This window comes from Anguilla anguilla, chromosome 13, assembly GCF_013347855.1.
Source record: "Anguilla anguilla isolate fAngAng1 chromosome 13, fAngAng1.pri, whole genome shotgun sequence".
Classification (NCBI taxonomy): domain Eukaryota; kingdom Metazoa; phylum Chordata; class Actinopteri; order Anguilliformes; family Anguillidae; genus Anguilla; species Anguilla anguilla.
The window spans coordinates 26,361,571-26,388,392 of record NC_049213.1 but is presented as its reverse complement, the minus strand read 5'-3'; the positions used below and the strand labels follow the sequence as shown (position 1 = coordinate 26,388,392).

The 26,822-nt window shown below is 37.9% G+C and overlaps 2 protein-coding genes and 1 long non-coding RNA gene across 7 annotated transcripts in view; 2 read left to right on the top strand and 1 right to left on the bottom strand.

The window, feature by feature from the left end:
- Window positions 1-1,721, bottom strand: part of ptprga (protein tyrosine phosphatase receptor type Ga) — a 200,072-nt gene extending 198,351 nt beyond the window's left edge. The window contains exon 1 of the mRNA XM_035389363.1: window positions 1,068-1,721. Within this exon, the coding sequence (XP_035245254.1) occupies window positions 1,068-1,155 (88 nt within the window). The 5' untranslated portion in view covers window positions 1,156-1,721. The remainder of the gene's footprint in view (window positions 1-1,067) is intronic.
- fhit (fragile histidine triad diadenosine triphosphatase) overlaps window positions 441-26,822 on the top strand; it is a 212,879-nt gene continuing 186,497 nt past the window's right edge. The window contains exons 1-2 of one of the 5 annotated variants that reach the window (XM_035389364.1): window positions 441-670; window positions 20,143-20,198. In XM_035389364.1, coding sequence (XP_035245255.1) covers window positions 621-670; window positions 20,143-20,198 — 106 coding nt within the window. In that variant the 5' untranslated portion in view covers window positions 441-620. Of the gene's footprint in view, window positions 671-6,048; window positions 6,077-20,142; window positions 20,199-26,822 lie in introns of those variants that run through there. The other 4 variants (XM_035389371.1, XM_035389367.1, XM_035389370.1 and 1 more) reach the window with 4 other exon arrangements.
- Window positions 6,087-12,961, top strand: LOC118211852. The gene is made up of 2 exons (XR_004762093.1): window positions 6,087-11,130; window positions 11,752-12,961. It is a non-coding gene; the product is annotated as an uncharacterized LOC118211852 (long non-coding RNA).

Genomic DNA, 26,822 nt, shown 5'->3' with positions numbered 1-26,822 from the left:
CAAGTATCCATGTCCAGTTTAGTTTAGTTTTTCTTTCCTTCTCTGCATGCAAAATTAATTCACCTTACTGAAGATAGACAGCCTATCCGTCATAACGTCCCTTCAAAACAGAGTACCGCGAGTGAGATTGTTTGTCCGCGTGTCCTATTGCTACACTAGTAATAGGCTGGCTAACGAATCCAGCTCGTTTTCCCCCTCTTATTTGCTTAGCTACCGCTTAAGACAGCACTGCACCAAAACAAACGACTATTACTGACATTTTTAAAGGGAGAAATGTCCAGACTGTTTGCTTATTTTTCACCTTCTCTGGGAACATATTTCCGATTCGATTAAACGGATGTCTTCTGCAAACCCGAAATTACAAATGCTTAACTTAAGCGACTGAAGACAGAGGCTAAAGCAAGCGGTTACATTCAGTAACTTAGGCTAGTCCACTGTACCTGTACATCACTTTTTGTGCGAATGTACAGTAGCGTTGAAAACATTACAGCTAGCGGACAAATTGGTCACCAAACAATCCAATGTCAGCGCTGATAACAAGTTTATGTGGCACCTAATCTAGGCTAGTAAAATCACACCCTATAATGCAGGCTAAACTAACGGTTTAGTGAACAGCCTATATGACACTGCTGACTCGCTGCACTATTTCTCTAAGACTGCAACGTTACAGGTAGGGAGCTTTATATTTAGCGACGAATGTACTAAGTATTTTAGTCTAACTGATCAAATGGACTATTTCTACATTTGCGTCAGCTTTGTGTGATCAATATTCAATAACCTATTGCCTACAGTGCTTTGCGGATTGTGATTTAATTCAACATTCCAGTGAAGAAACGTAGTTTGCTTGGACGCGTAATTATGTAGCTACATACACGTCCCCACATACGTGTCTTGCCTTTATTGTAACGTTACTAGGCTATTTTCTGTTTTCCACTTGTGGTCCAATTTAACTTCGGCGATTATGAATGTCCAACGCCATCAACTGTTTATGAAGTAATGTTAAAGCAAGATAACTTTTACCTTTTTCTTTCTTTTTTGAGAAAGTAAATATAAGAATAAAAACTTACCAGGGTGACAGTCGGCCCAAAAAAGCACGAATGCTGACAAAATCAACGAGAAGATCCACCAACAACACGATTCCAGTAGCCTCCGCATGTCACAATGCACATCGAGAGCAAAAAAGAAAATTGTTAACAGTTATCCGTCTTAAATTTTGAATTAGAAGCTTCAACAATGGAAATAAATTCAAGTCGAACGAATTTGCGACGCAAACCGCAGAGCCAATGTGACTTGCTGCCGCTACAAATTCGGGCTTCTGTTTCTGTTTATGAAGTTAAGACGGAAATAATACAGGTTTTAGTGTTCTTTCTCAAAAAATCTCCTTCATGCAAACCGCTTCATCATACTTCCAGAGCAAAGCATGACGAGGGCACCGGTCAAGCCCTATCAGTTCATTTATCAAGGGAGGGAAAGGGACTGGGGAATCTAGTAGTAGTAGTCCATGCAGCGGGAAGCCGCAGCGGGTCTTGCGAAAACAGAAAGGGAATAGTTGGAGCCGCTCTGGAAGCTTTCCATCCTTCCATCCAGGAAGTAGCATGTGAGCCCGGGTCTGGCAGAGACTTTAAAACAGGCTTGGGAGAAAAAAGGCGAGGGAGCGGGAGGGAGAGTCCAGGCATACGCCTCTGGATCCTAGCGCCGTTGTTTGGTGTTTGTTCCGCTAGACTATAGCATACGTGGTGGGCTACTAGTAGGTTATCTCATATCATCTCGCCCTTCCTGTGGAATGTGTTACCCGATGTATTGTTTGTGAATTTAAACAAGTGAGCATAGTATTAGTTTGCCTGGTTTATGGGATAGCCTACATTAATGTTCTGTAGGTTTTGAAGTCGGAGCATTGTGGTGAATAGCATCCTTTAGGCTACGTAGCCTACTCGTTTTTACGTCTATGTGGATTTCAGTGTGATTAACTATTGCAATGTCATTTCGCCTTTCACAGAACATTGATTAGGCTACTACATAAAGAATATAATCAATGATACTACATTGAGCTAATTCCTTTCCTTCCATTTTAAGCATTGAGCAATGCACTGCTATCACGTATATTATAACAATTTCCAGGAAACTTATATGCCAGTTACTCCTCAGAGCTTGTTTAGGGGAAACCAACCTATTTTAAATCAATATTTATATACGCCATAGGTGGGAACTGGAAACAAAAGTCTGATGAAACAGTGGTAAAAAGAGTCACTAGTCCTTGCTTTGAAATACAGACCATATTTATAAACATGCCTACAGCATGTTTAAAACTAGCACCCCAGTCTGCATGCAGTGTAGGAACTACAGCAGTGTATATACATTTTCAGGATGATATTCAAGAGGTGAGGAGAGGACAACATAATCTGGCAGGTGCCACTTGATTTTGGCATTGCTGTATTTCAGTTTAGAAGTAGTACTTCCAGGTAATAATAACTTACAGTTCTCAAGTCAACTGTGCTTGTGATAAGCCGTGTGTCAAAATATTTCTGTTTGGTTATCATATAGGTGGATGTGTTTCATATGTTGTGGCAGTTAGTTGAGAGTGCATTGGCACTGCTGTGTTGATTCCTGAGCTTGTTGTGTATACAGTATGTCAGCGTTAATTACTGATACGCAGCACACTCAACTGTTAGTGGAGATAATTTAAAGCACCAGTACAATTTCCGAAAAGTTTTAGCATGTGACCATCTGGGTTGTCAAACTGAATTTGAGCTGTTATCCTTCAGGTGTCACTATGGGTACTCAAAGTTCAGAAATTGTTTGGCAACCAGCAAAGACACGTGACTAATTTATTCTATTAGGTACTTATTATGATGTGTACATAGCAGTGAAACAATAAAATAACACTGCTACAGTATTTTTTGGAGGAAGTGGAACATGGACCCACAAACATGAAGATGCATTTCTTTCAATGACAGAGTAAAAATAATATCTTACTGGTACGTGGCGTATCAACAAATTTTATTTTACTTGCAAGTATATTTAGACCACGCAGCAAAGCTTGAAAAACATACAAGATGACCACCCAAGATTTTCTTTGGGCCCTACTTACAGTCAATACATACCCATGTCAAACCTAGTTTCCATGTGCAGAAATAATTTTCCATTATATGAGCTATGGAACGTATAAGTGTATAGTGACAATGTGGAGCAATGTTTAGGGTACTAGGCTTGCAATCTGGTTTGATTCCCAAGGGGGACTTTCCCATGGGCTCAAATACAAAATACATAATCCTACTAGATTCCAGAAACATCTATCTGAAATATATAATGTCTGAAATAGAGATTGCAAGTTATGTAAGTAAATCTAGATGCAGGTGCATAAATAAATAACAAAATAATAATTCTATAATAAGTGTGGCTAAGAGACAAATGGTAAAGTCTCATTAAATCTAAAAATCACACCAGTTCAGGTTGTGCAATTTAAACAACTGTTGTTTCTTAGGGAGCATAAAGAGTTAGTTTCCATTAATGCACATCCATACATCGCCAATCATTTCACTCACAATCTCTCTTCATAACTATGAAGTGGCATCACCTCACCCTTTAACGTGGATTGTCTTTATTACATCAGAATGCATTATGCATTTAAAATCTGATATGAATTTGAGGATTTTCCCAACTATTTACACTGAACTATAGGTAGAGTGGACATCTTTTTAAAAACGCTGCCGTGTGGGTGGACTTTTGGTTTTAAATAAATCAGTCGTGTATAGATGTTGGAACATTAGTCTGTCTGACACCTGTAAGATGGTCTATCAATATTGTATTTTCCAATCAACTTCTCAGAGTGAATTCAGAAACAAATAATTAATATCATTTATAACAATATATATTCATAGAAATGACGTGTGGCAGTGAAAACTTTTCTCCTGACAGCCAATTCATAACTCACATAAAAATCAACATAAACATTGCAGCTGCCAGCACAGCCCTGCTTATTAAATAAATAATGTTTATTCATTCTTTTAAATTACGTGCTAGAGGTTCAAAGTAATTTTGTAAGTCTTTTTAATTGCAAAATATTATTTTCTGTAGGTTTATAAATTGAAGAAAATAGTAAAGCATTTGTTGTAATAATTTGTAGTAAAAATATTCCTAAATATATCTCAAAACTTGAGTCTTGTAGAGGTTTGACAGTTATCTCAATTGTCAGCAAATGGAACTGAAAAACCAGGTTGAAAAAGTTGAAAAATACAAGCCTAATAATAATAAGAACTGGCACCCTACATTCCTTATATTTAAATTTTTTTTTTTTTTTAGAAAACTGTAATAGAAATGAACTGTAATAAATAAATAACCATTGTTTCAGTATAGCTTCTGTGTTCAATAAAAGGTCTTGCATTTAAATTGTGTTATATCTGCATCAGAGTTCTAATTATATTTCAGATTGTTTCACATTGTGGCACAGTGGCCATTAATATGCTTTCAGTCTAATTATGTACATTTATTGCACATGAACACCAGATGAAAGGAACTATTAATTACAGATAAACAACAAAAACCTTTTTCCAATGGCTCCCAACATAAACATCTGCAATTTTATGTTTTAATTGTCCAAGCTAGAACAATTTGTATCCTAGTTACTTACTTAAAATGACTGTTGCCATTAGTTCACATTTAAACAACTCAGGCATTTGCCACCCTAGAAAGATGCAAATTAATTGTTACACCAAATTATTACTTTAACATGACACTGACAGTGTATAAATAGATACACTCACAATTTATGATCATGACTACAGCCATTAGTAGTTTTAAAGTGATAATATTATTATACAACTGCTTAAATATGAATTGACCAAAATAAAAGCGACTGAAAGTCCTAAGACCAGTTTCACAGACAGATATTAAGCTTAGTCCTGGACTAAACTGAGTTTTATATGGGGAATCTCCATTCAAAGTAAAATTTAGTCTAGGACTAGGCTTAATCTGTGTCTGTGAAATGAACCCCTAATGTTAGGATCAATTATATATTGTAAAATTAACTTCTTAATTGGAAAGTTATACACTTTTTCTCTGGCAGAAGATGGCATTAAATTGAATTGCATTATTAATTTGAATAGTAGGTCTAAACTTTATTCCGAGAAATTTAGAGGGTAATCACTGTGTAATCCTTTACCCATTGGGACTGGTGAATATTTAGTGAAATAGTAAAGGTTTACCTTTCTCACAGCACAGTAACAGCATCTCACCCAGGATCTGAACATTGAAAAAACCCAGTCTCCTAACCACTGTGCCACACAGCTGGTGTTTCCCTATGAGTGATGGTCTGTCTCCTATTTGACTTTGCTCATTCATTTACCTTATAGTCTGTGCGTGCCACTTTGCAGTATGATAAAATAATCTTGTGCTTACCAGTAAGGGACAACCTTTATAAAATGATACATTTAGTATTCTGAAACAATATACAGCTATAAATAGTCACCATCATCCCCTCTCCCTCAAAGTGCAAAAGGAGTTTATTAACAGCAGTTACCAATATCACCTGGACCAACCATAATGCCACATAAAATTTTTACAACATTGTCTATTCCCAACCTTACAAATCGCATTGTACGACAAGCCTGATTCTTAATAGAAAAATGACTATTTAAATAAATATATAATATTGCAAACCCAAACCTTAGCAATAGCATTTTTTTTTTTTTTTTTTTTGCTGAAAGGTCTGCATCCCTGTTATTCAAATCACGATCCTGGATTTGAGGGCCAGACTTGAGTATCCATGGTGTAGATCCACCATCTCATATCAATAACCATCTTTACTCACAGGTAAACTGATTGAATTTCCTAGAGGAATGTATGACTGATGATCGTGCTTCTCAATAAAGAATAGTAACACTTAAAGTAGAAAGTTAATCGGTGTCAACACGGAAATGTCTTAGTTTAACTACAAGACGAGCAGTCTGGTTCTTGTAGTCATTGCATAACACTTTCTTTACCGCACTGAACTGTTACCGTCTGTGATTTGGCAACAAGCCAAGTGTGTACTCCATCGCCCATAATACATTGCGCTCCATTCCTTGAAGCATACAGTTTGGTGAGTTCCTGTTCAGTTCCTATCACATCCGCACGGAAATTGACCAAAATATGCATTGTTCCTGGGATTTGCTGTTGTATTTCAGTCATTTTCATGAAATAGTTTTAATCCGCAAACTTCTTTAAGTAGGTAGCGTGTTCAATAGACTAAATTCTACTTAGTAATTTTGAGATAGAGCAGACTAGCGTTGTATGTTTAATTGTGGCTAGCCAGCTAGGTTAGTCCGTCGTAGTTCGCTCGTAGCTGCCCACATTTGTAAGTAGCTAATTAGCTACTTGTTCGCAAACATATACTTTATGTGTAAACTGGCTAGTGTGTGTGTAACTTTCAACTACCGAATTAGATTCAGCAATAAGATATTGTTTTCGATCACTTATTTTTGAACACGTAGAGTCATTGGTCGCCCATGTGTTGATGTTTGTGTGCTTAAGAGGCATATTATGCTTTTGTCTGTTACGCCTTTCCTATTTGTAGACGCAAATGATTTTTGTGATTTGAACTATTCATTGAACTTATTGTATCCGCGAGTGTACAGAGTCGTGCATCAGCCTTTGTGTAGCATTGCTTTTTGACATGTCAGGATGGCTAGCAATATTCTCTCCAAATCGGTACTCCCCGATATTAGTGTCTATTCAAATCATATAAACTCTGTTCGGCATTCATTACTGCACTTTTGGCAAGCAATCACTGATTTCCAAACTGCTTGTGTGGTAGGCATAGATGTCAGTTTAAAAGATCCACATGGACTTGGATGTGTTATCTGCTTTTGAACTTCGTTCACCATCTATTTGTGATTAATGGCTGCAGTCTGTATTTATAAGAGCTTCACCATTTTGAGAAACCTATTTTATTTGTGTGAAGTGAGAGGTCAAACAGAATGGGGATCATACTATTGTGATGTGGTCATTTTTCCTCTTCATGGATAGTAATAACATCCCCAATGCATAGCAGTCTGAGCCCTTAAGCCCCTGGCCCTCTTTGAGGCCTCTCCTTTAGTCATGTGTCTTCATATACCCAAGTAGTCATTTCAGGGCTCAAGAGATTGTGGAACTTAAAGAAGCACTTCAGAACGTATCATAAAATCAGTTGAACTCCGCTTGCTCCTTTTGAAGTGAATCATGCAGCAGTAGTATGTGGCAGTACCGTAGGTATAAGTGAAGATAAATGCAGTAACATGTCTTAATGATTCAGTAGCCCAATAAAGATCAAACTGCTTTACAAAATTCAGTGAAATCAAATTATGCAGCTTTGTGGTTAATTTTAAAGCTTACAGAAATGTAAACTCATATTTTAATATTTACAGTGTCTGTGTACCTCAGTACCACAAATCAGCATTGAATGAAGTCAGTTATGGCGAGCCTGAGCATTCAAAATCATGTGGCGCATTCAGTAAATCTATTATTTATATATTTTTTCCCTTATGGTGTAGGTGGTCAATTGTATTTGTTTTTTCTATGGTTTATGTGAAGTCCACAAACAAAGTTTTTCAATAAATGAATATTGTCATGAACTGTTTTCAATGCAGTGGTTGTTCATGGATCATGGTGGTTTGTGGGGTGTACTGAGTTGTTTTTTTCTACCTTCCCTTTGCTTAAAGTCACCATCAACTCAAAATCCCCTTTATCAAGGTCCCAGGTGTACTAAAGAATATTAATTGGAGTGTATTCTCAGAAAGCTGGAAGGCTGACAAAATGGTGATTGAAATCCAAAAATATCTTGGGAAGACAGCAGTGGTATTTAGATGCAGAAGTAGTATGGTTTTGTGCGGTGCCATTAACAGTCATACGTTTGTCTTTTAAGACTCACTCAAAGCTTGGCTGCTACAAATTAAAGTGATGTCTGATTATTTTGCCGCATGTTCTAACCTTCTCGTGAATAGTATCTTCTGTTAATGTAGCGCATTCCTGGCAAATTATTTCTCGCATAAGGTCCTGTTTCCCTTTATGCCCCTGTGCGATCCCCTTAGGATGTAGGCTACTGAAGGAATTGCTTGCAAATTTGATTTCATTGGTATAGCATGGCCATTTTACTTAACTGCCTAATAACAGCAGAGTTTTTCTTTGCAGTATTTTTGCGCTAATATTTCCATCTTCACATAAAACTATAGAAAGTAATTACCCAAAGAAGTGTTAAAAAGAATATGATTGATTTTGAGATTTCACAAATGTGTGTGTGCTAGCTGAAGTAACAGAAAGCATTAGTAGATGTTTGCAAAATTATTTCTTCCTCTCTTCTATGTTTCTTTGTACCACTTTATCAGTTTTACATCAAATCTAGCTTTTTTTGTAAACTTGAGAATTTTGACAGGAGAGGGTGGAGTTTTGATGCCAAGTTACAGAGATTTATGACGGCCATTTGAAAGCTAATGCATACATTATAACTGTGCCCTGCCAGGGAAAGCATCTGAAGCAGAATCTGATCATACTATTAGCAAAACCCTGATTGATGGGCCCTGCTTGTGATACGACTTTACATATAATTTTATTTTGGCCAGTGTGATCATCCCTCCCTTAAATGTGACTTGTCTCATGCTGGATTTAATCATATTGGGGCAACTGAGCCTGATTTGAATGTCAGAATAGATTCCTGGCCCAGTTGGACCTGATATTGGAGGTATGCCAGGGCTGCCTGTGCAATGACAGGAGGATAGCTCTGTCCAGGAGCCGGATTGGAATGTCACTTTCCCCTCTAAGGGCTTAACAAACACCCAAGCCCCCTTTTGTTTTCCTATCCAGAATCAACTGTCCAAAAATGGGCCAGTCATCATTTTTTTGCCCTTGTTTTGCATCAAAACCCTGAGGACAGAATGCCTCTGTGGGACATCAATATTGCTGCCTGTTGGAATGGGGCGTTTTTGGGTAATGACATTTTAGTACATTTACTATGTATATGCAGTATTTTTGTATAGTAGTGGAAGGTCATGGTAATATTTCATGGCCAGTGAGATGACCTCCTTATGAGTTGGCTTCCTGTGCAGGGGGTGGTGTTTCTCACAGTTTCATCCTTTATAACAAGGATCTCAGACTACCGTGCTGGAAGGCTGTAGTGTCAGCTGGTTTTATTTGCGTTGATTAGCGCTAAAGTGCTTAATTTAAGTCATTGATTGATTAAAGGCTCCTCACACTTTGTTTCCAAGGCCTAAATTGGCTGCTAATTGAAAAATAATAATAATAAAATTGATAAAACTGGGTGCAGTACTGAAGTTAGAGATCCCTGTAAAACTGGTAGGGGCCATGCATTTTTAGCACCTGTTTTACATTCAGTCCTCCTGCAGCAAGGTACAGCTATTCTGCAGTAACAGAATATGATTTGTCACCTGATATGTATTAGCCTACTTATTGTATAAAAGTAATTGTCAGAAGTCTTTGGTAAAACAATTTACCACAATTATTTGTTTGATTGCACCGCATATTGTCATTGGTGTCCTACTTAGCCACTGTCTGATCACAGCCACTTGCCTTATCTGTTCAGATGGAGTGCCTCTAGAGACACGTTGTGATTTTAACTGAATGCAGGCTGCACAAGCAGAACATTTCCAGGACCTACGCATAGGCCTACAACTTTTGGATCTGGAGTGGATACTTTAGGGAAAGATGATGTGAAAGTTAATTTTTGTTGTGACATTTTACCCTTGCCCTCCATAGCAGGATGGATCCAGGCCATCCAGAGGTGGAGACGTAGCAAACAGCGGGAGATAGGGAGAGTCCAGCTGGATTTTTAATTTGAGGAATTTGATTAAATACCTTTTAATTATCTGGTTCTCAGTGGTGCTGTTTAGGGGGATGTCACATGGCTCCTCCTTTTAATGTGAGCCATCTGTCTACTCTCCAAAAAAAAAGGTACCCTGCCTTGTTCCTTCCTTTTCTAAATCACTTGGCTCGGACCAAGTCTACAGTAATCCACATTACGCTTCCTCCTTGACCCAATTCTGACCAGTATAGCACTGACCACTGCCTCTTGCATGAGGTCAAAAAAATATCTTCACTGTGAGATTAAATAATTATGTAATAGACCCGCTTTTCTCTTCAGTTTGTTCAAAAGATACTTGTGGCAAGGTCAAACTACCGAAAACCTAGAACTAGTGCAAATGTAGCTTTTGCAAATGCAAATTGATTTATATAGGCTACTGATATTGATATTATGATTGTGCTGTTATTTTTCTTTGTTGTTTGACTGGCTCACAAGTGGTTTAAAAAGTGGGTGAACACAGAAAGAATCTTAAATTCACCTCAACCTAAGGTAAATGTTTCTTCCTTGCATTCCCCATCCACCCACCACACATAACTTGCACATTGAAACTCACTGACAGCTATGCATTATGTACGAGAACTGGCATCAATTATGTACCATTTATTCTTGCCGCCGCAATATCTAATTGATTTGATTCTCTCAGTGTCATGTATTATTAATTGCGTATAGGCCTATATTTTACATCTGCTTTCTCCCGGTAGATCCTCATGCGTTCTGTGTAATAATTTCTCGTTTCTGTCGTGTGAGTTGTGCATGAAGGGCATGTCTGCTGCGAACTATGGTATAAATTCAAATATACAGGAATTTATTTGCACAGGCTACGTATTTACTACGTAATAACTACATAATACTGTTTGTTCTTTATTTCTGAAATAAGATGCACTGTGAGATTTCCGCATGAAAAAAAAATCCTAAATGCACACTAAATAGACATGAAATTTGCAAATGTACAATTCCCTAACAAACACTCTCTCTTGGTTTACATTTCTCATGTAGTGCTACTCTAGGTGCGTTTTAATGGGGTACAATTTCCTGTCTGAAAAGAAAAGATGAGGGTGGGCGAAAGATTGCTCCCTGTCTTGACCTTCACATAACACTGCTTTCAAAAGGGTGAAAAAACCAGAACGGCCATTGCGGTGTTGACTGGGCTAATGCAAGAGAAGCTCTGAGGCCCTCATTCCCGTGTCCTGAGGTCGAGTTGAGCAGTATCAGTCACAGAACGCTGTGAAAGACCTGCTGAGCCATTTTCACAGCAGGAATCCCTGAGCACTGTACTGCTTTAGGGGGAAAGAGATGCCATACTGGTCAGTTTATAAATGTCTTCATATTTACTTGTTTGTTTACATATATATATATATATATATATATATATGCAACGTTTTGTGTTTTTTTCTGATTTCCCTTCTGTTGAGTAAATAGCTGATGATCAGAGATGCCCTCATTGTGTTTCTCTTGGAATGGATCTTTTGCCACTTCACATGTCAAATATTTGGTGTGCTGACAAAGCTTAACTGGCAGAAAATCTTGTGCTGTTTTTGCATGTTCTGCTATTAAAAAGTCAGGACTGTGGTACTGATTGCATGCTGTAATAATATGTGTCTGGTACCATTCTGCTGTGAAAGACACACCCACACACAAATGCTGTGACAAGAACAAAATTGATTTTGCGGCCTATTTTTGGTAGAAAATTCATTTTTTGACTGGTTAAAAGTGAGCCAGAAAGAAGTATATGGTTTGCAATTTCCTGGAGTGAATTTGGTATAAAATGAGCATTTCAGTATATTTTAAGTTTGAGGAATGTATTTAAAAACATGTTGGTTGATTTGTATCTCTTTTACAATGGGCATTCATAGTATTAATTGTAGCACCTTTGAACGTGCTTAACAGATCTCAGTCTGACCTGTTGTGTGTATTGTACCTCCTAGGTTTCAGTGTTTTTCTATCGGTGTCAGTGGTGGGATTGCTACAGTGGAGATGAGCCCTGACTCTAATATCTGGCGTACCGCGCTTTTCTCCTGAGTGCGCTTCTGCTGTTAATCCAATCGGAAACAAAGCGCTTCATTCTGGATCAAATTAGCCTGTTGGCATCTCTGAAGTCTGGTTAATCCATTTCAGTACCAGCAAATGCTATTTACCTATCTGGTGGGACACAGACAGATAATCTTCAGTATCTCGTCGGGTCTTTGGGGTGAACAAGAGAAAGGGATACTATTAAATATGAAAGGGAAAGCTCAGTGTTGATAGAGTTTTACATATCTGTTCAAGCTCTCTTCCCACTTGGGGCATGTGGAGAATCTTCCACAATGCTTTACTGTTGAGCTAAACGCAAGTCCAGTGAATTTATGAGATGTCTGCTTTATCACAGCTGAGCCTTTTGTTTGTCTGCCATATAAATAATAAGATTCTACTCAGAAAATAACACTATCACCCGTCTCTAAGGATCTCTTTTTCCTGTTTTAGGGATATTTTCTTTCATCATTATTGCCTCTGGAAATTTGTTGTCCCTAATCCTGTGTCTCATGGCAGCAGTAGCACTGTGAGCTTTGATGTGCGCCTGTGCGTTTTCTCTCTCAGGGTGCTTCTGCATGTTTTGTCGGAAGCCGCAGTAACGCATGCTCACCACTAGGGTTCTCCATGTGTCTCAATTTCTGTTCTGTCAGAAGAATTTCAAATCTATGACAGCGCAGACAAAATATGAAATTCTTATTTAGAGATACTGAAACAGAAACCAATTGAAAAAAACTGGTTTGACTGTGTAATTGCCATGATAGTACATGTCCTACACCATTTAACTGATAAGGAACACATTATTAGTATTTTATTTTGTTTTATTTTATATGTGAGCTTGTTGTGATAAAAAGTCCAGTGCTGTCTTGTAATGGTTGAGGTGTTTGTCATGTGGTAGATAGATAAACTGATGAAGGATTAGCAGATATATTCTTGTTGAAAAATTGTTAAACTTGCAACTTGCCTTTCACATGCTTATCTTAAATGCTTAATTTTACAAATTGTTGTACTGTCCTTTTTTGCATATATTGTATAAATTTGGTAAGTTCAAAGTTATAATCTGTCAAATTACAATCAGTACATTTATTAGAAATAAAACTTTCTGGGGTCAACATTCCTCAATTTGAATGAATTGCAGCATGTTTGTTAATTTAGTATTGTCTGTTTAGCAAAAACTTAAAATATTTCATTGAATTTTTCTTTTAATCAGTAACATTATCATCATTTTAGTGCAACGCTTTACATGATTAGAACTAATATTTGACTAAACATATTTTGTATGCTTAAATTCTTAAAATCAGACACTTTAAAGAGCTGTATAATTATACTTAAGAATTGGGGGTGAAAAGAAATTTTCAGGTTATGGTTTAGCCTATAAACACTTAATGGTAAAGTAACACAGTCTGTATATTTAACACTCTGTAATAGACAAAGCCCTCCCCCTTGCACCTTTAGGCCCATAATGCAGTATCTAGGAATAATGAGAGGAGAATCACTCTGTGCAAGACCTATGTGCTGTATATAAGGCAGTTATGTCTGAATACCAATTTTTTAATAAATAAAAAAAATGAATGAGAGGAAAGGGATGATGAAATTTATGACAGCCAATTTCAAAACTATTAAGCCTCTTTATGCATGGAAGGGGACTTGGCACAAATCTTAAACTGTGCCTCTCACTTCAATTAGTGTGTGTTATGACTGGGTTACCACAGCATGCAACTTCTCTCCTCGTCCTTTTCAGGAAAAATTTATGGCGGGAAGTTGATCTATTATCATACTTGTGCATTATCTTTAGCAGCTGGTGGATATCCATGGTAGGGTGAACAGTGATAGGAAATATTAGCCCCAGTAAATGCCACATTTCTTTATATCACATCAAGAACGTGTAACCGGAGGCAATAAAAGCAATGGAGCTTGTCTAATTGCATTTCTCAACATGTAACCATTACTTATATTAGGAACACAAGAATAGGAAAAGTATTTTTTGTTATTTTTAAATGAAAGTATAAGATGATGCCATCAGAAGCAAATTATATTTTGGTCGACGAGTTCCTCCAGAACCTTGCCGCTTTCATCTTTCTGCTCGGATGAGCCAATGTTTTGAAGGAAAGGACATAGTAGTGCTGTTATTGAGTTGCGGGCAACGTCAGCACCGGTGGGACTTAATGAACAGATCTGTCAAACCCGTGTGTGCACACCCACCACGGCACTAAAGCTGGCTCACTGTCACGGCTGGACACAAACACCCAGCAACAGACGCTAACAATGGCCACATCCGTCATGTTTTTTTTTTTTGTTTTTTTTTGCGGTGTTCAATTAAAAATGAAGTGCGGTGATGATATAGTGCATCAGAACAGAAGACGCATGTTAGATGTATCTGGATTGCACTGCCAATCGTCCTTTCTGTGTAACACACTCCATTAAAGATAAAAGGAATGCTGAGATGCTGCAGGCTCCATGCCCTTTCTGCAATTTAAAAACGCTACAGCAGGCAAGCCCTTCCAACCAGGTTTACACTACTACTGCTACTGCTGCATTTGCATTTTTCTAAAATTTCCTTTTCAAAGACATTGACATTGACTTTACATACAGTAGGCTTCAGTCATCCAAATGGGTCTGTCATAGCTGCTCTTTGCCAGTGTTTCTGTCAGATAACTCATCACTTTATATACAGTAGCTATGCTATGAAAAAGGCATTTAAAAAGCCTACTTCAAAATATTCTTTAGAATAACTATCTATGGTTTACACAAGAGCTTCCTTTCAAATGAATTCCAAAAATACACAAAGCCTATGAATCTTAGAACACAAAGCAGTAAGTCTCAAAGTTATTTTTTAAGGTACATACACAAAGCATATTTATCATAAAAAATAAACTGGATTTGGGATAGGAATGAAATATCCCCGGACACATGGGTTTGGCAACAGCCTAGTTGTCCGACATGAAAGAACCTGTTCCACAGAGGTGAAAAATGCAGTCCAGCAACCCCAGTCATTAAAAAGATCAAGTGCAAGGAGGTTGCTGACCTTCTCGCCTTTCATCAAGCTGATTCCAGTGAAAGAATCGCTGTCATAGACTAATGTAAAACTAGATGGAAAATAAATGTTGGACCAGGCTGTTAGTTCCTCATTTCAGACGTACAGTTGTTTGTTATTAGAAAGCTATCATTGAATTAGAAAGCTATCATTGAGTTCTGGCTGCCTTCATCTGGTTTGATAGCAAGCTGATTAAGATGGCTGTGTGCTTTAATTAATAAAATTACATTAGTTTAAGAAAATACATGTAATACAGTAACACTGTAGTAATATATGGTCTCAAGCTTTTTGGTATAGAAAAGCAGAGATGCACATAAAAAGCTCATATTCTGTCTGTCAACACATACTCCCAACAATTGGTCCGCACATCAGATAAATTATATCAGCAATTAATTTGGTTCCCGTGGTCCTTGAAAACCCTTGAAAATATTTTCATTCTGGAAAATTGTGGAAGAGTCATGGACAGTGGTCAAATGTTCCACTGTCCTTGAAAAGACTGGGAAAGTAGCCAAAAAAGAAGCAGGCAAATGCATATATTTTCTGTATAAATCACTGGCTTGATATAATTTTCTATCAGGCCTTGCGATATCAAGAGGTAGTCCTGAATAACTGGACAACTGAGAATATCGTACTTTAAGAAGTCATTGGCAGCTAGAGCATGACGTGTGGTTTGTACCTTTGTCGATGCAAAATATTTTCTAAATAATGCGGTTCATGGTGCACTCTAGGTCCCTAGTAGCCATATAGCTCAAAATAGCCCTGGCTATTACACCAAAAATAAATAATTGAAAAAATTGTACATTAACCCCTTTGCGCATATGCCAAATCTGGCCAATCCTTGCCCGTTCAGGGGGTGCTTTATAACCCCAGATGTGAGCATCACAGAGACTTGGAAAATGGCTTAAATGGAGATAGACACTTGTTCTATTTACGATACTAACATAGGAAATTAATGCAAAAACATTGTGACACTGTGGGGCACATAATATGTCATTATTCACTTGTATGTTTTTCCCTACAGTATGCAATCTTGTTGCATGGGCATGAGATGACATTTTACATTTTACTATTTATGGTCACTCCACATGAAATGTTACATTCATATAGCACATAGAATCACACAATAATCCTGTTGTTAATTTTCCTATCCAGTGTGCATTTTTCACCACTGTATTGTATTGCAGTATTCAGACTTTGTCTTGTTGCTATGACTGAATACAACTTTTTGGAGGCGAAAGTATATTTTTATGAACTGCCAGATAGACGCTGTTGTCCAATGTGTCACACTAGTTGCAGATGAGACTGGTCAGGTGGTGCTTGTTAAGTGGGAAAACTGCACGGTAATGGTGGCTCTGAGAAACTGCATATTTGGTTGTTGTCCTGTATCATCTGTATCAAACTTGAACACAGTTTGTTGTTTCCACTCATAGTTTGGTTGCGGGACCGCTGAATGTCCGAGTTGAGCTATCTCAGGATGCAGGCTTGCATGAAGGGCTTAACATGCTTTGAAAAGTCATTTAAAATACGTAATTGATATTTTCAACAATTTCATCCACATTTCTGATAAACACAAGCTCTTTTCCAGAATTATTATGCCCCCCCCCACAATTCTTTAATGTGACTCAGCCTTGTGCATTTTCATCTTTCCATCTCAGCAGGATGTGGAATACTTACTTACTTACTATTTACTAAATGTGAATAATATGCTAATCATGATGTTGCATTTCTAAACTGTTCTGTTTTCTGAAACATTCTGTTACAACTTTCTGTAGAGTTCAATGATATGAAACTGAAGACATAAATAAAAAGGAACGAGTATATGCTATGCTGTGAAGCTGAAAACACAAATAGAAGACATGAAATGACAATGAAAAAGTGAAATATATATATATATATATATAAATATAATTTATTTTTAATATATATTTTTATGCATGGAGGGCACGCTGTAGCCTAGGGGTAATTAGGCTAGGACATTTTTATCTGTGACATGAAACACCCAGAGACAAAAGTGTTCATGTTCCTGTCATTCTTCATAATTACAAGTACAAATCACAGATACAGTGGATACTGTGTGCGATAGTGTGATGCATTCAAGGTATTTGAACTTAACACCGTCTCTTTATCAAGCTGGAGTTTCTAATCGCTAACCCACTGAATCGGTTCAAAATATAAAGACAAAAAGGTAGCTGATTTCCCCATCTTTGTTTCCTGTCAAAATCATTTTAAATGTCAGATGAATGTGAATTTTGTCTTTATCCTTATGTCTTTCTTCCCCTTTCTGCTTCCTGTATGTCGCTGTGGAATGATGAACAACTCACCACTTTGTGGAATTTTCAGCTCAACTTCAATAAAGAAAAATATATTTCTCAGAGCATCTAACTGAGCTGAATTTATAATCTTGCAAAATGGCTATAGTACTAATGCTGAGGCAGCTGGGAATGGTTCAAGATGTTTTTCTTTGCTAAGACCAGTTTGTTATTCAAAATCACGCTTTCTCCTTTCCTTTCTCCTTTCATTCAAAATCATTCAGCTTTAAGTGCACTTTTCAAAGAGAACTTTGGAGTAGACCAGAAAAGAACAAGAAAACAACAGCGTAAAGGCAATGTGAAATGCATGCATTGCTCACTTGTTAGGCTAATCCACGGATTTCATATTACAGAAATGTTCCTTTGCATGTAGCAACTGAAAAGGAAATGCACTACTGAATGCTAACAAGGAGTGCTGAATTGAAATTTTCAATTTCAGTAATTCCTACTGAATTACGGGCTCAGGCCTAAGTTTGTGCGGTATTTTGGACTTGAGTCAGAATCTCTAGCCTAGGAGGACTGTTTCTTCTGATAAATTTGTTTTGCACAAACGTATATTGCTATGTGAAAGATCTTTGAATTTAGTAGGTGTCTCTATCACCTACTTACGCATGTATGTTTTAAGATTTTGTTTTCTGAGGTAAGCGAATTGATGAGAAAAGTCAAAGCTAGTCCAAAATTTGATTTATCATTAAAACCCTGACATGAGCCCCATTAGTTGTAAAATCTTTGGGTGGACAGTGCTGCTGATTATTTACCTGGTATTGAAAAAAAGAAAACAAACATGAAGTAAACTGAAGTAATATTTTTTTCCAGATGGGAAATGCTTATCATCACCATAAATGGAGGCCACCTAAACAACTGAATTCTAGCTCACTTTGCTGGTAGTGTCAGCCATTTAGAGTTAGGTGGCTTTATTTTAGTGCAGGTGGAGGAGCAGATTCAAGAACTTTGAATTTAATTCATAAACGATCAGCGGTATTGAAGCAGTAAGCGGGTAGCCTGCTTTTGTGGATCCAATTTACCTAGTTATCAAAGGAATGTCTCAATATTGGGCTTTTACAGTTACAGTTTACAGTGTGGTGCTGTGGCTGTGGAGCTAGACTTCTTTTAATAGAGGTTTGAAGGTCTACTTCAGGGCACCCTTGAGGACAGTATTTGACCGGTTTAAATAAATATTTGTATCAAGTATAAGGTGCTGAAGTGGCTCTACATACAGTTCTCTGTACTTGTAGGATCACTGATCTACAAGTCAAAGCAATAATGTATTTCTTGCTTAATTGATACCTCTAATATGTAGTAGATCTATATTATCAATAAACTATGCAACATTTCAGTATATTTCCATAAAAAACCATTTTAAAAGGTACTGTTCCCATGAATGCTATGTTTTCACTGTATGGACGGTAATGCTGATGTTATAAATGCATAATGCATCATTAGAATTAGGGATGGCAATTTTGTGCAGTTCTTTTAATCAATTGTCGACACCCATTACAAAACCATACAAATAACCCCCCCCCCATAATATTGGATGTTGATGAGAAAAAGTATTTCATAAAAATAAAGAAGGGGATTTGCTGATGTGATTGGGATATACTGACTGCTAAGGTTGAGTGTTAGGGTGTTAGAACCCAACCCCCCCCCCACCCCCCCTTCCTCTTCCCTTGGCAAAACTCCCTGCTTCTAAAAGTGGCATGTGTCCATCTGTAGTTCACTAGCTGTCTTGTAAACAGGAGGCATTACACAGGGGGCATCGTTTCCAAATTTGTAGGCCTAAATATTCTTCAAAACAAGCCTGTATGCATACAACCCTTGAACACATAGAAACTTCCATTCAGCTTGGTCACATTCCACTTCAGTACAATTAATTCATAATGCTTTGTGACTTGCACAGGAAACATTAAGTTCAGTGCGCATAAATATTTTATATGCCTTATGGTTAAACTAAATCCATTGTCAATTGTTAATGAAAAGGAGTCATTATAACAATGCACTGAAACAGTGCTTCATGTACAGTATATGTTTGCATTGTACAATTCCTCCCACGTACAGTTGCTCTCACATTTTTTTTTTAATTGTAATTTTTCATTGTGGAGTTGCCATTGAACCATGATTCCTGAGGCCAGGGCCAATTAAAAAATATAAAAGCATGGAAAATAAACAAAAACATGGGACAAAATGCTAGCACTTAGGCTCATCCATTTCTTGTTTAATGGTATGAAATTCAGCAGAGTTTTCTCTGTAGTGACTAATCGGAATTGACTCACAGGCAAGCCTGTGCTATCTGGCTATCATAAACATCACCATTAATGTCTGCTGGACAAAATATGATCAGGACTCGGCTATTATGTGCACTTTATGGGATATGCAATCATCAGTTTGTACATTTTATTCTGCTGTGTCTCACATGCAACTTCCTCCAAAGAGTAATTTTATTGATGGAGATGAAATAGGCCAGATCTGAGCATGGAGTAAAGTTGAAGGGGCAGTTCACCCAAAAGTGAAAATAAAGTATGTTTCCACTTACTTAGAGTAATATCTGTACATCTGGATCTCAACAAAAACACATTTTCAACATATAAAAATGGAAAGTTACTCACACATACAAAGCACTGTCTGTAATTCAGAACTAATTCCTTCTTTAGTGCCTGTTTTACTTGCAATAAAGGCTAAAGGTATTAGGGTACCTGTGGTTAAAAAAAACAAAACACTTAAGGTAGATATGATTTCACGCAATTTCATTACCTGTCCAGCTCCCTGCCACCCCTAAACCTCCTGCTTTCTGTTACCAAAATTGTCAAATGATTTTATGTTACAACCGTCAAAAGTGACTCGTTTTACCTATAAAACCCTACATTCATGTATCTTGTTAACTCCATCTACTATACTTACTGTATATACCTCATTATAGGCTGCAGTGCATATCTCAACTTCAGTGCTGAAACTAGGCTTGTTTTCCATAGTGCTTCTCCATTCTTTAATTACCTCCAAGAGAGACTGGATGCCAGCAAGGTTGAAGGTAAGTGCATTTACTGCATCACTTTGACAATAAGATTGGCCCGGTTCATTGATTTTTCTGTTTTTTTTTGTGTGGGATGTAAGCAAGCGGATTACAGATACAGCAGATGGCAGAGTTGGTGTTCCTATTTGCTTGTCCTATCAGAAAGAATACTGATCAGAAGCCTTCAAGTAAATTGGGGGCAGGAGTAACATTGTGGCTCTGTTATTGGGTTATGAGTGGGCTTGGTGGCCACATCTGCAGCTGGGACATCCCACATGCAACTCTTCTCTTTATTTTTGCATATGCCCCTTGCCCTCCCAGAAGTCAGAGTAATGGGGTTGTTCGTCGCTTTGGATAAAAGCGTCTGCTAAATAAATGTAATGTAGCTAATTCTTAATCACAAATGAAAGTGAAGGTCTTATAGTGCATTTTTAAATAAAGCCCCTGGGAGAGAAAGTTCTGCCAATTACTGTAAATTATACAGTAAATAACTGTAAAAATTAAGTATTTTTCCCTTTTTTTGTTCCACCTGATTTTCTTGCATAGACCCATGTGACTGTGATTTCAGTCATGGAGGCTATTCATTTCTTTGAAGTTTGTCCTCAAGTTGGACTAACGAATGAAAGCATTGTTTTCACAGCTTATAATCTTAATTATTACTTGTATATATAATTATTCCTCAGTTATTACTGTGCCCCAACTCATAGCATTGCATAAGTATGCCTGCTATTTCTTATGAAAATGAAAGTGATTTTAGTGTATCTTTTTTTTTCTTTTCTCTAAAATCTGGAATCTGTAACCATGTCCCTCAAGTCATCACTGTCCCTCCCGCACCCTAGCATAGAATACTGCAGCTGAAATGTGTGCCCTTCTTCAGTTTACATTCTCACAAAACCAGCGATCATCTTTCATGCTAAATGCTGCAGAGTGCCCAATGAGAGCTAGTACCGATTCCTCACTGCTGGCATATTTCTCTCTGATGGTTACCTGCTGTAGGTGCCTGGTGCATTATGAAAAGCTGATAAAGTAGAAACAGGATGAACCCTGGCTGGCTTAAAATCACTGTGCCCTGGCTAGGACAACACAAATTGTGTCCTGCTCCCTCTCATACACTCAAATAAATAAATAAATGGTTGTATTTAATAAAATTATGGATAATGGTTACAGACAATATAATGAAGTATATGTTACTTTGTCACATAAAGTACAAGTACTTAATCAGTTAAAGTCACATGTACTGTCCATCTCTAAATCATTCCTTTTGAGGTTTTTGGAGAGGCCCCATTGTGTTCATTGTGGCTCAGTCAGGACACTGACCTGATTTACGAATGTGGTATTCTGGCTTTCTTCCTTAGATATCGAGAGTGGTATTCTTGAGGTTGTGGCTATTCCTTGCAGATATGATAATATTCACAGAGCTGGGAAAGCTATCCTGTGCAACCATGATATAGAGTCTCTTCTGCACCTACAGTTTATATGCATTGCTTTCATTTGCTCTTTTGCTCTGTGGTGACAGCACTGTTTTGTAAAGCTCTGTATCGCAGTAACCAGCTCTAATGGAAAGGGGTTTGAGTGGTGATGTGCAATGGAACAGAGCGAAGGTCTCCCAGGAGAAAAGATGAACGAAAAAATATAACGTATCTGATCTGCAAGGATAATGAAGAGTTGGCCGCACTAATGGAATCTATCATAGGTGTAAGCCAGCATGTTAAATCTTCACGCGATGTAAATACTCTGCAGTCAATGGCTCGTCTGTCCTGCAGTACCCAACTGCAGCACTCTGCTGGTAGTACATTTCTGTTGGTCCTTTGGGGTGCTAAGATGTACCTCATGCCAGTCATTCTGAAGCTGCAGCAGGGATTATGGTAGTAGTAGATGTCTGTGCTGGATGTTTTTTCAGTCCAAACAGAGGTTCGCAAACTCGTTTTGACCCTTCCATGCCTGGGTAGATCCACCACCATCTCTAGGCCCATCCATACTGCAGAAACACTGTACAGCTCTTTTGGCAATTTACATTTCCTTTAATGTAATGAACATAATCTTATAGATCACCTGAGTTAATACAAACTGAACTTCAAAACCTCTGATTCTAACTGCCTGAACAAGAGTACAACCTTAAACAATGATAGTCAATTTAGCTTTGTACTGCCACTGCCATGTTACATGTGACACATTTTCTGAATCACACAAATCAAGACAGTTAGATTTACAGACATTTTATTTTTATACTGTAATGTTTCAAAGCAGTTTTCATCACCCGCCGAGGCAGTATTTCAATTTTCAGTCTTGTTGATATCAGCTGGATTTGGATTAGAGGTACATTGCTTGAGGTACGAATCTTGAATTTGAACCCATGTCCCTGAAGTCTCAACCGAGGCTATGTGCCATGGTGCACTGCAAAACACTGAATTGCATTGGCAGCAGAGCCAGCCCAACCAAATATGCAGCATAAAAGGCTGCTTAGAGCTCCAGAACGGCCAGGCTGCAGATTTTTTTTTTTGAAGGTTAATTGTATATATTTTGGTTTCACCATGTAGAAATTATAACACTTTTTCATAGCACTTTTTATCCATAGCCCCCCATTTCAGGGCACCATGTTCAGAAATATTAATGTTACGTAGATGAAAGTAGTCATGTTTTGTAGTTTGTAGCATATCATTTGCATGCTTGAACGACCCATGGACATCAGCAGGCACTGAGTATCTTCTCTGGTGATGCTCTGTCAGTGCTGCAGCCGTCTCCAGCTTCTGCTTGTTTTGGGGGCTACCTGTAGTTGCCTTAAGTTTTCTCTTTCATTACAGGCATTTAGCAGACGCTGTTATCCAGAGCGACTTACACAACTTTTAAATAGGATTTTACGTTGTATCCAGTTAGACCGCTGGATGTACTGAAGCAATGCAGGTACCTTGCACAAGGATACTCCGGCAGTGTCCTTCCCAGGAATCAAACCTGTGACCTTTAGGTTACATGGCCAGTTCCTTTTTCCCATTATACTACATTGCCGCCCCAGCTCTTCAGCATGTTCAATTGGATTTAGATCAGGTGAATGACTTGGCCAGTCAATATTTTTCCAGTTGGCTTTGATGTGGAGTCCCTTGGTTTCAAAATGATTACTCAAAGTAACTGGCTCACTTATGTCTCAAAATTAACTTGTACATCTGGGGTTGAAAGGGGGAAATGGAAGAAACTGAAAGAAGGGAAGAAGCAACGAGAGAAAAGTATTATTTTCAGTTTGACCTCTTATGCAAAATAATAACTAGAAATGTTAAAGTTAGAACATGTTAGTTCTAAAAAAAGTCTGGAAAAAAGTTATTCTGGTCTGGCTGGTGGTTATTTTATCCGCTCTCTTGGGGACACAGATATCAGTATCAGTATTTAGTGCAATTTATGTTCAGTGTCCAGAGAATCATAGTACAACTACATTGTTCTCTTCAGTTTGTGTCTGGTGAATTATGCTTGATTCAAATAAATTTAAACATTCATATTCAGCTATTCTACTGCTCTTTCCAAGTATGTAATATAAGGCAAGGGCCGGCACTGATTGGCAGTGTTTAGCACTGGTGTTTCTATTTGTTGTTGTGTGTCAAAGTAAAAGTATTTTGTAAGCCCTTGTGGATGAGCAAAGCAGTTTAAGTGCATTTGTGAGCAGATACTAGGTTTAAATAATTAGATAACACAGTGTTTGTATTATTGCAAGCCAGAAGGCCTTGTATGCTATTAATGAAAGTGTGGGTCCATGCCAGTTGTTAGCCACATGAATGAATGGGAAGAATAAGTGGGCATTACACATGAGAGGAGTACCACTGAGTCCGAGGTGTGTGGTACAGATACACACAGAGCTGGCTGTTAAATATTTCTGACATGATTAATACAAAAGCGTGTAAAAAAACCATTACAAGGTGTTTCCCAAAGGTTGGGACCAGACAGAATGCCTCTTCAAGAGCTTTCCAGGGCTTTCCCTGGGTTGTCCCCAGATTCCAGAAAGAAAATGAAATTATCACCTTTTTTCATATGCTGTATACAGTAAGCTTCATGACTTAGCCTAGTAATGCCTAATTAATACCGGCCATCTGAAAAGCTCACCTGTCAGGTGCCAATACTTTCCATGTGTTTATATATCAGTATGTCAAAATTAGTTTAAGTCTCATATCCTAAGGCTATGCTTGTGATTGCTGTAACTGAATAAACTTGCATGTATGTTTCCGTTTTTTCAACAGCTTTATTTCTACACGACACTGTGTCTGGTAGATTGGTCCCGTTTACCTGCCACTGACATAATCTACTCGCATTTGGCAGGTGGTCTGGTGCTGGTTTTAGACCCTGTGTTCTTTACAGCGGCACTATCATTCATCCTCATCCTAATGCATTCCCCAGTTCTGGAAACAAAATTGGTATTTCCCACCAGAAAATGCTAAAGTGCAGCTTCAGCAGGCTGGTATTTTAACACTCACACGGGTTGTGATGATCTGACCGACCAAGGGGAAATTCCTTTAAAAGGTCAAATATACACCGTGGGGCTGTACTAAAAATAAGAATTGTTTATTTCTTAACCTGTGAGTGTAATTCTCATTAAAAATCATTTTGCTGGATTCGTTCTTTGAAACATGTCTTTTCCCCATGGACTCTTTCTGTTGAGAACATACAACACAAACAGCAGCCATTCTGTTTAATGTGAACTTCAGCTGTGTGAAACATTACTGCTCTCAATCATCTGCACCCTACATTAGTTTCAAGTTGTTAAAGTGCGTGGAGGTGTGGTGGTGTTTTTAAACAGGTATCATCATGCAGTTTGTGATAATGTGACGTCTAGTTATGGTGCAGGGTGAGGTGAGCCCCAGATCAGAAATGGCAGCCTTTTTTTACAAAGTTGTGGAAGTCCCTGCTTAATGAACAGAAGTGATGCACATGGCCACAGGGAGGGTAGGCCCCAAACTGCTGTAGCAGCATCCTCACAGGTGGCTGAGGTATCAAATGCAGGTGAAATACAGGCTAGGGGCTGTGTTTGACTGCTGGCACAAAGGAGAAACCGGTGCTGTCATAGGATGACAGCAAATCATTCTCCTTCACAGACTCCATTTCTGTTTGCACAGCAGCAATGAGATGTGCCTGTGATGAGCTTTAGCTCACTGTATGCTAACTTGCTCACTTAGAAATAAAGGGACTCCACTTCCTATTTATTATTAACATTCAATCTGGAGCAATACGAAATGACAACAAAAATGGTGTCTCCCCCCCAGATAGTTCTAATGATTTCACTGGTCCAATATGGACAGAAACCATTGCACTCAGTGATTGAAACCTCACTTTGGGGCCATAAACACACACTGTAAGAGATTTGCTTGGTCCTTTGAGGCCTGTCTGTCTGCCTGACACAGATGCCGGATGTGGGTCTGCCGTTTGTTCTTTGATTTCATCTTCCCCATCCGCATGAAAGCAGAACAGAGAGCCATCATGGCCCTTTGATATTTGATGAATGCCTATGTCATTAAAAGGCCAGCTTTGTTTATCCTTTTTTTTTGTTGTTGCCCTGGAAAGCTGACCAGGGCTGCATCTCCGTACTCCATGTTAAAATCAAACTAGCAATTTATTTTTTTCTGTTTGAGAATCTATTGCCACAGACTGGAAAATGATGCATTTCCTGACCAATGCTGCTGCTGTAGCAGGGAAAGGAAATACTTTGTTTTTTTTTTCTCTATTCCGTCTATTTTTTGCCGATGGTTGACTCATTTTATTATGATTTTGCTGTACTGGGTCACTTTGCCCCAAATGTCATGCTGTTGACCTCAACCCCTGCTCCTTCATCTCTTTAATAGAATCTGTTTACTGCCCAGGGTACCCCCAGCGGGGTACATCCACAGAAGTGTGATTTTAAAATTTTTTTTTTATTAGCCCACCTTACTTAGTGCATTTTACATTTGTCCCTGTGATACTCACTTTGTATTGTGATTTATTTCTCTATTTTCTTTTTAATGGAAAAGTTTGAGCCATAACATATATAAGAATCTGTCTTACATTGAAGACAGACAAAGTTTAGAAACTAGCCTGACAGTTTTATTGTTGGTAATTGTTGCACTTTTTCATGTCATTTTTCAAATGGATTCAGAAAGGTAGTGCTTTTATCTGTTGGTTCTCATTATAGACCCATAAATTTCTAAAGACCTCCACATAAAATCTGAACCATTTCAAGTAATTATGCAAAACAGGTATATGTCTTCAACTCTTCAGTGTTAAGGAAAAGTTATTAAAATCATAACTTTTTAAGCAAAATGGATTCAATTTATACTCTTGAGAGTTTGGAGTAGTATTGGGGGAGGGGGTATGGAATGGTGACACAGTGCTTAATCATAGGTTCTAATACACCATACTTTACTGCTACTCTAAAAAAGTCTGGGGTAAAAAAAGCCTAGTGTATAATTTACACTGTCAAGTTAATATGAAAACTTTACGCTGAAATGACGCAAATACTCTTTCCTTGTGAGGTTAACATATTTTTATGTTAGTTCAAACAAGTTTTGATTTTATTTACTTAGCAGATCATCACATGTAAGGGCTACTGAATTATTATTATTATTATTATTATTATTATTATTATTATTATTATTATTTTGGTATGCCTTTCATGCTCCAAACAGAAACAAACCC